Source organism: Carlito syrichta, unplaced genomic scaffold (genome assembly GCF_000164805.1).
Source record: "Carlito syrichta isolate Samal-C Ts95f unplaced genomic scaffold, Tarsius_syrichta-2.0.1 Scaffold309503, whole genome shotgun sequence".
NCBI lineage: Eukaryota > Metazoa > Chordata > Mammalia > Primates > Tarsiidae > Carlito > Carlito syrichta.
This window is the reverse complement of record NW_007253599.1, coordinates 206,047-216,244: the sequence shown is the minus strand read 5'-3', so window position 1 is coordinate 216,244 and position 10,198 is coordinate 206,047. Positions and strand designations below refer to the sequence as shown.

General features: G+C 35.0%; 1 protein-coding gene across 1 annotated transcript; it reads left to right on the top strand.

The window, feature by feature from the left end:
* The first annotated feature begins 2,993 nt into the window (after window positions 1–2,993).
* On the top strand, window positions 2,994–3,933 carry LOC103269835 (olfactory receptor 6C68-like). Its single transcript, XM_008067391.1, is given in 2 exon segments — window positions 2,994–3,167; window positions 3,169–3,933. Coding segments are annotated over 2 exon segments (939 nt in total).
* Window positions 3,934–10,198: the final 6,265 nt, after the last annotated feature.

The following is a 10,198-nucleotide window of genomic DNA, read 5'->3' as shown; positions in this document are numbered from 1 at the left end:
CAAGCATCTTATTGTTTGACTAATATTGTCCAGCACCATCAATATGTCTAATGCTATTGCATTTTCTTGTCCCTAGGGTCTCTATCCCCATTGTTGCCTGTGTGAGGATGATTGCCAAAACTGATTATATTGAAGAGTCCTTAGTGACTTTTAAACCTGAACTCCAAGGACTCTTTTGGTTTATTGACTCTTTTGACTTCTGTTATAGATGGAGTATATAAATCAACTAGTTATATTTAGGGCCAAATATGTTTTCCTGACCAGTAAGTCAGAAGATCAACTGTCCCTCATCACCCAATAATTCATGGTATCCCCAACACTTTGCACTAGGTATCCCTTTATTTTAGCTACCAAGAGAACAAGAATATATTTTCTTAGTTTAAAATGGCAGAAGTCTTCTCACAGAAAAAGTTATGTGAAGGAGGACTCTGGGCATTTCCAGGAACTTTTCTGTTTGTGAAGACTTATTCATCACATGTCTCCACTGGAATATTCCTGTTCAACCTCAGCCTTATTATAAACATCTACAAATAACTGTCAACAGATGTCATGAACTAACTTACTGCTTAATGGGTAAGTATGAACACATTTGCTGATTCAGTTATTTTCAATGTATGTATGCGTATACACTGGCAGTAAAAGAGAGGTGAGTGGGAAGTGTAATGATTTATTTCTCTATTTAAACAAAGTGCTAGGTTCATAATCAATATGTTGAATGCTATTGTTAGCATTTGATGGAAAGAATCTACAATCATTTGTGAATTTTTTGCTGGATTGATGATCATAGAAATTATTACTAGCTCTGGGTGGGGAATATTCATAAATAAAATTAACCACAAACACAGATATAAACAAAAAGTTAAAAATGTGAATGTACACACAATAGCAGCAGACTGAAATATTGACTGGAGATTTTATTGACACTTCTGATCTCTTGAAAAATTAAAATACTTGCTGAAATTCAATAGTCAAAGCAGGATTTCATCCATATGAATAGGATGGGATTATTCAATAATAATATTTATGCAAGACTGAATTCAAGTAAAGCAAGACATTAATGACTGCAGATAAAAGGTAGCCTTATGACCTGAATAAAGCTGAATACAATTCCAAGAGAATTAAGGGGTGGGGAACTGAGATAGTAAAAAAGAAAACAGGACAAAGTTTCTCGATGTGAGCTACAGGATCATGTTCTGGTGACAATGCTTTGCCCAAAAGGGCATTAGCTTCCTATCAAGCATTATCTCCCCTTGGCCTAAATTAGGGATCCCTGCTCTATAACAATGTTTCTCTACCACAGAGACTTCGCTCAGTATAGTGAGTTTATCCTGCAGGAGGCAGTGCTTACTTGATTCGACAAAAATGAGAAAGACATTATTCATGGTTTTGGTAGTACCCGCATCCAAGCTTTCTGAGAGAAATGTTCTAAAACCGTATGAAAATGCCTTATTTTTAGGAGATCTCTTTTCCATTTAGTAAAGGTAAGAAAATCTGGAACTCTGAAGACAGTGCTTACAAATTAGAAACCTATGAATATCTAGATATATAACTGAGGATACATAAAAAATAATTTTCACCTAGTTATTGATCTTAACCCAGAATAATAGAGGCTCAAGTCTACAGTTTTTCACTGAAAGAAATATTGAGCAAACATTGAGGGATAAATATAAAAAGAGAGATTAATAAAATAGGGGAAATTAGTCAGTTGCACTTTGGCACCTTTATTTTCCATCAGGCCTGATATTACATGTGAATTGTGTAAGTATTTACATGTAGTATGGCACACATTTAGTTTTTGTCCTCAGTAGTCTGATTTACACCAGCAGTGTCAGCATAATTACTAATACTGCCCCCTTGGCTTCAAACATCTTGATTTAGATGAAAAACAGCATAGTACCCCTACCTTGGTTTCAGTTACCAAGAGAAATACCATCTTTGGATATGAAAACATTAAGGTAAATGGGCACCAACAAGTAGTTGTTAAGACTAGGGACTCAAGTTCCTCTTTCTGGCCACTTATTTTCTAGGAAACCATGGCCACGTACTTTACCTCTCTGTTCCCCAGCTTTCCCATTTTTCAAGAGGGCATAATATATCTCCCTACTTTACAGATTTTCCTAAGGATATTACTTATACAGGCAATATACTTAAAACAGTACCTGGGGCATGGCAAAAGATTTGTGTTTGCTATTATTATGATTATACTGAGTTAAGTCATCGAAAGACACTTAAAGGAGCACTTTTTAAAAACTGGTGAGGTGCCGGGCTCGGTGGCTCAACCTATAATCCCGTGCCTTTGGGAGGCTGAGGTGAGTGGATTGCCTGAGCCCGCGGGTTCGAGACCCGCCTGGGCAGCGAGACCTCATCTCTACAATAAATCAAAAAATCAGCCGGGCCTGGTAGCGTATGCCTGTAATTCCAGCTACTTGGAAGGCTGAGGTGGAAGGATCGCCGGAGCCCAGCAGGTCGAGGCTGTGGTGGCCGGGAGCGGCCACTGCACTCCCGTCTGGGCGACAGAGTGAGACTCCAACTCAAAAAAATAAATAAATAAATAAAAATAAAAAATAAAAACTGGTGAGGTGAAAAGCCAGATGGTAACAGATGAGAGACAAATGCATACTTGTAGAAATAGAAGCAAAGACCGTGAATCTGAAGGAAATGAGAAAGAAAAGAATACTATGTCATTGTGAGGATATTCAGCAACTTTTTTCTTAACTTTTCTCCACGTTGTATAACTTGTTCTCATCTGAGTAGCTAACTGATCAACTTACTAAAAAATGTACTAATATATGGGAACGTGCATATGTGTGAGTTTGTGTGTGTGTGTGCATATCCTCACTATAAAATTCTTCAGGTAAACAAGTAAAACCCATGGATGTTGTATGAATGGACTATGCACAAGAGTTAATCATTAGCTGATTTTGTTATTTAATTCTGCTGTTCAGGTTTCTCTGACATTGACATGTAGGTTTGGCAAAATCCAGAAGTTAAAAATGAGAAACCGCACAGCAATAACAACATTCATCCTTCTGGGACTGACAGATGATCCTCAGTTGCAGGTTTTACTTTTTATATTTCTACTTATCACCTACATGTTGAGTATAACAGGAAATCTGACCATCATCACCCTCACCATGGTGGATTCCCACCTGAAAACACCCATGTATTTTTTTCCTCCAAAATTTCTCTTTCTTAGAAATCTCATTTACAACTGCCTGTGTTCTAAGATTCTTATACAGCCTATCAACTGGGGACAGAACTATTACCTATAATGCATGTGCCATTCAACTACTTTTTACAGATCTCTTTGGTGTAACTGAATTTTTTCTATTGGCTATCATGTCGTATGATCGCTACATGGCCATCTGCAAACCCTTGCGTTATATGACAGTCATGAGCAACAAAGTGTGCAGAATAATGGTTATTTGTTGTTGGATGGCAGCATTTTTGATTATCCTCCCACCACTCAGCTTAGGTTTTTATCTAGAATTCTGTGACTCTAATGTCATTGATCTTTTTGGCTGTGATGCATCTCCTATCCTAAAAATATCATGTTCAGACACATGGTTAATTGAGCAGATGGTTATAGCCTCTGCCGTGCTGACTTTCATCATCATTCTTATATGTGTTGCTCTCTCTTACATATATATCATAAGGACAATTCTAAAGTTCCCTTCTGTTCAACAAAAGAAAAAAGCCTTTCCTACCTGTTCTTCACACATGATTGTGGTTTCCATCACCTATGGCAGCTGCATCTTCATCTATGTCAAGCCATCTGCAAAAGAAGAGGTAAACATTAACGAAGGCGTGTCAGTGCTTATTTCTTCCATGTCACCTATGTTGAATCCTTTCATATATACCCTGAGGAATAAGCAAGTTAAACAAGCCTTCAATGACTCACTCAGAAAAATTGCATTTCTCTTAAAGAAGTAAAGTGTACTTCAGTTGATAAATCAGTTCTTAAGATCCACATCTACTTCAGATTTTTCCATAAAGCTGATAACCAACTTTGTAATTTCTTAGCTCATAGAGCAATAAAATTGACCTCATAGCCATTTACTCATCAATTTTCCGTTAATTTATTTACTGAAGAATTAGTTAAGGAACAATATGATAGATAAAATGTCACTTTTACTCCTTTAATCAAATTAAATTACTTCCTTCTATCCAGGTGACTTTCTCAGGTAATTTCTTAATATGGGTGTGAGGTCATACTTTTTCCCCCAGCTTCTATGAGAAGTCATCCTTAGTCAATACGCACATTCCCTTTCCCATTTAAAAAAGTAAATTTACCTGAAAAACTTCAAAATATCTCCTGTAAAATGAGAAAATTTAACAAAAAACACTAAAGAGGAAGTATAAGTAAAAGAATAGCATTGTGCTACAGCTAACATGAAAGCTCTAATACCATAAATACACAGAAAGTTTCTATAAATAAAAAGCAAATGACAAACAATTTACTACAACTATCAAGAGAAACAGATATTTAATTCACTAAGAATAAATGAAATCACTAATAACAATAGGAAAGAATGTACAAATAATTATTAGTCATAGATTTAAAAATTAAAATAATGACATATATTTCATTCATCGCACTTGCACAAACTAAATTATTGCATTTTGTTCAGTGTTAGCATGTATGCTAATACTTAACAAGACACAGGCACTTTAATACACAATTTGTTTGAAAACACTGGAATTCATATTTATCAAAAGTACATATAACATTTCACCTGTTTCATCTACATATAGAAATTTATTTCAAAATTCTAATTGTCAATAACACTATTCATTGCAGTCATTTTGTAATAGTAAAAAGTTGGAAACAAGCAAATGAACATTCCTTGGTAATATGTAAGTCAATAAAAAATTGTGATATAAAATGTAGTGTTTATCAAATGATATAGACCTTGATCCTATAACAAATGGATATTAAATTTTTTTAATTACTGAATAATACATATGTCATTATGCCATTTAGGAAAAATAACATTTTATGTTGATCATGAATGTATAAAGGCAGATAATATATATTTTAACCACCCCTTTCCCACACCATGAGTACCAAGTACAGTAGTCATGGAATGCAATGGAAACGAGTATATATTTGATGGATGGACAATTCCCTGTATGAAAGGCTGAATGGATTAATGAATTATTGATGTTGTAAGTAGAAATGAAGCATAAAAACAAACATTGCACAATTACACCAACCATATTGGGAGAAGAATGAGTCATGTAGAAGCCAAGAAGAATGTTCATATACTCTCTAAGCCTACATTGCTTGCTTTTATTGGTAATATTTGACAAATGCCTCTTGTTTTGTTTCTCAGGTTTGATTCACTGTTGAGGGTGGAGGCAAAACACCCAGTAAACAACTTTGTCGAATTGAAGTTTTCAGGAAAATTTTCTTCATTTGCACTTTCAGTGGAAAACTTCATAACCCAAACTAAATCAATTATTGTGTGCTATCACTCAATTTACAGTGATAATTCAAGATTTTCATCTAAATCAGGTCAATCAGAGTTAATCAAGACTTCTTCTGGAAGTCTGATTAACTGTACATTCTTGCTCTGATATGGTGTGCAGAGATAATGTCTGAAACTGCTACAGTTACTGTTTCTACCAGCAGTACTACCCTAAGAACGAGGCCAACACACAGATAAAGTTAGAGCACACAGACAAGTGAGATGGAGATGGAGATGGAGATGGAGATGGAGATGGAGATGGAGATGGAGACAGTGCCCTCATTCCATCATGGACCTCTGGATCAAACTACAAGAAAGGTTAATTCTACCAGTTATATGAACTCAGCCAACAATTTATTTGGGCTACATGTATGTATATTAATGTATTTCTTATATCAATGTTGACTTTTTGTCAATTGCAAGTAAAAGATATTTATGAAAATTTGCTACCAAGAGAATGAAGTAACCAATCTAAAAATTTTATAATTATTCAAACCAAGTTGAGAAAAGAGAAATTTAGAAATTCTTTGTTATATGGTAATGAATAAATTGGTTAAACTACCACCAGGCCTATGATGAGAATTCAGGATTTGTGCCCAGCAAGGCTACAGGATAAGGAAACACAGTAGATAAATTTCAGAGCAGCCATCAAAATGGTCTACTATTAGAGAAAAATAAAATATACCTGAAACTGACTCACATAAAAAGATGAAAAAAATATTAAGTTATCTCTCAGAATTCCTGTGAGTTGGTAATCTGCAGCCTTGAAAGCTTGAAAAAAGCAGATTTTGTGTATTGCGAGATGAAGTTAATGAGAGCAAGCAAAGAACTCTAGTAAGAAATAATATGGGATATGGGAGTCCACAATAGGTTTGATTACTTAGACCCTGTATACCCTCATTAAAAAAATTTTCTTCATGTACTCCCTGATGCAATTGGTAAAAATGACTCCTGTTTATGAAAGGGTAGGAGAGATTCATCTTAGAAACAAAAGGGAGATTAAAAGTGCTTCCCTTCACCTGGCCATTGACTTGAATTTTCTCTAGGTAATGATCAAATCCGAGTGAGTTAAGCTAATGAGAGTTAGCAGCAGAGAAAACATCCAGATGTTATAAGTCACAAGTCCTCAAATTCAATGCTGAATCTGACTTGAAAATATCTTCGGCTTTGCTTCTGTAATGAGTTGGCACATAAATGATTAGTGAATAAGGGTATTATTGTCAAGATAGCATGGGAGTCCTTTTGGTTTATTTCATATTTCTTCCCAGCATTTATACTATCAAGTAACAGCAAAACTCATCCTCTGAGAAAAATTCAGGAAACCATAGAACAATGTAATATCATGAAGCAATATTGATTTATCCAACATTCTTCCTCTTGGCTCATTTTGGTAAGGTCCATGCATTCCTATTTCCAATATAAACAAAGTATTAGTTTTGTACAAATCCCTATGGTGGAAGATTCTAGTGCCCATTTCAAGTATGTGCTCTTTAAATGACAGAATGAAGAGTACTTCCCAAATTTCAAAATCATGGGTACCTGTATTGCCCACCAGCTGGCTCACTCCAGTTCTGGGGCAGTTAATTCTTGTTAATCCTTCCAATTAGGAAAAGACACAATGTATGGACTAGTAATCACTTTGCATTATTTTCCCCAATATCACAAATGAACTCATTTTCATTATCAGCTTCTCTCTCTACCATGGTTCCTGGGTATGTTGGATGTCACTAAACTTATTTAATAATAGCTTGCATATCTGAGGAATGATGCATCTACAACAAATAAAAATAATTAAACATCCAATATTCCTGGACTTGAAGGAAGATACAATTTGAGTTTGCATTTTGAGAGTTATTGATTGCACTTTATGTATCCCTGAGCATTTTCAAAGGCATGTATACTAAAATGTGCATACTTTCAAAGGGTAAATTTTATGGTATTATGGTATAAATTGCATATCAATTTTTTAAAATGTAATAACCACAGTTTTTTAAAAGGATATTTAAGGAGAGAAGCATCCTTATGGAAATCAGACATCAAAAAGATACACCTATTGTAGTAAATATTCGTTGTTTTAGTTTTAGTTTTTTCCTGCTCAAAACTTTCTCCATCCTCATGATAAACAATAGGACAAAACAAAACAGACTTAACAAAAAAAACAGGTTTATCTTGTAGTTGATTACAAGGGTAAATGATGAGATCTAGGCTAATTCACATAGCATGTTCTATGTATCTGGCTACAACAGTGGCTTAAAAATGACCCAACAAGAACAAACAGATCTTAATTTCTCCTGAAAACCTTCTGAACCAGGCTACTTTTCTTCTCTATGGGGTTGTAGAGGAGGTTTTATATAGAACTGCTGTTACAATTATTGCTAGCATGAAGAGAGCCTTGATGAGGATAAAAAGCCACACTGAGAATGGAATGTAGAAATTTCTATAGAGGTAGATCCAGGGGGAAAAAAATGACAGCAGATTGTATTTTACCAAGAATGAGCCCTATCATTAAATTTTTTGTAGCACCTCAACCAAGAGTGTTTATCTTTTCTGATCAGATGGAAACAGGTCGTCTCACACTTGCAACCAAAATTTTCTAGCTGAATCAAAAATCCTGTCACCCTACATGTTTCCATAACACTTTGGGCTTTCCTAGGATTGCAAACAATAAAACCATAACAGATTGTTTCAGTAATGGACTAAGGGGTCATGCTTCTCTGGACCCACACTTTTATATAGTGCCCTCACATTTGTCTCTGACCTTAACCATGTGACTAGCTTTGGTCAATACAAAATAAGATGATATGTGGAAATGTGGAAATGCTTGCACATTCGGGCTTGTTGTCTCTCTTGTTGTTTTTGGAATGTAACTGTTATATGAAGATTCTTGGGCTAGCCTGCTGGAAATATGTGGCCTACCCAGAGTCAACACCAAGCACCAGACATTTGAGGATGGCTGCCCAAAACAAGTCAATCATAACAAATGAAATAAATAATTTGATTTAACAACTATCCAGCTCATAAAAACATTACTAGTACCCAATAGGTCTCCCTCAATTTGCCCCAATGACAATTCCTTCCCATCATTCTAACATTAACACGCTTTATTTTTCTATCCATAAAACATTTTGCTTTTTTAAAAAATAAATATAACTGGAATCACGTTTTCTACATGAAATTTTTCACTCAATTTGTTTATGAGATTCATATATATGTAGATGTGTAGCCATACAAGGGGGAGCCCCCCAAGAAATGGATCTCTCCACGAGGTCAAAAACTATTTTGAGCAGTGAAAAAATGTCTCCATAGGTGTATTGCATTCCTCATTCTGCCCCAATCACAATTCCCTCCCACCATTCGAGCATTCACTCATGTTCTTATTTTTCTATCCATAAAATATTTTGCCTTCTTTGGAAATAAATATAATTTATTTTAAAATGTATTTAAACTTTGAAGGTGACAGGTTTAAACATGTAAGAATAAATACATAATTTCTAATAAATAAATTTTGAGTTTTGGAGGCCCTCCCCCATAATGTATTACTTTTCCTTGCTGTAGAGGTCTGCAATAGAGAAATATTTCATGATTTTCATATCAATTCAAATGTCAACAGGCATGTCTGACATCTCCAATTTGTGTCTACTATGAATAGCATGTCTATAAACAATTGTTACAATTATTTTGATGTTTGTGTCCACACATTTATGCTATGTTCTTACACTAAAATTGCTAGAAGAAATTATATTTGAAAGTATTCTGAATTATGGCAGTTGTTCTCTAAAGAATATTGGCTTCTGTACTGGAAGGCAGTTAAATTGCTGATGGATTACCTTGATCCTATAACACACCGAATTAGGCTTTGTTAAAGGAGGATTAGTTCAATTTTTTACATAGAACATAGCCCTTGGTTCTCAACATAAGTGCCCAACAACTGACTAGTTAAAGAAAATGTGGTATATACCATGGAATACTATGCTGTTACAAAAAAGAATGAAATCGTATCCTTTGCAGCAATATGGATGGAGCTGGAGATCATCATCTTAAGTTAACTAACTCAAAAACAAAAAACCCAACACTATATGTTCTCACTTACATGTGGGAGATAAATGGCCACACTCATGGGAACAATAAACACTGTGGACACTAAAAGCAGTGAGGTGGGGAGGGAGTTACAGTTCAGAAGTTACCTATTGGGTGCACTGTTCACTATCTGGAAAACAGGTCACCTGAAGCCCAATTCTTGCTAGTACACAATATGTCCATGGAACAAATATGCACTTGTGCCCTCTAAAATAAAATAAAAATTGGTTAACAAAAGTTTCTGACTTTTAAAGGAACAAAAAAAGAACCTAACCCTTGGTTCTAAGATGTAGTCCTAACTCCTAAAACATGACCCCTCTCGGTTCTCACTGTCAGTCAAATTAACATAATACAAACACATACACACAAACACAGTGCCAGCTAAAATTTTGAATGTGAATGAGCTGAATATAAAAATCAACAGAAGAATGATACTATTAAACAATGAGACTTCCAGAATGAGAACTTATTATGTAAGAATTTAAAACGGTAGGAATCTGGTTCCTCACTGTCAGAATAGGTGGTAATAGATAAGCAAGGGAAGAAGACTTAAATGGCCTATGCAGTAATGGATTAGAGTTGGAGACATCAATATGAACTCAGTTTTAACTCTATAGACAATCATATATAGCTATGTAATTATTTTTACC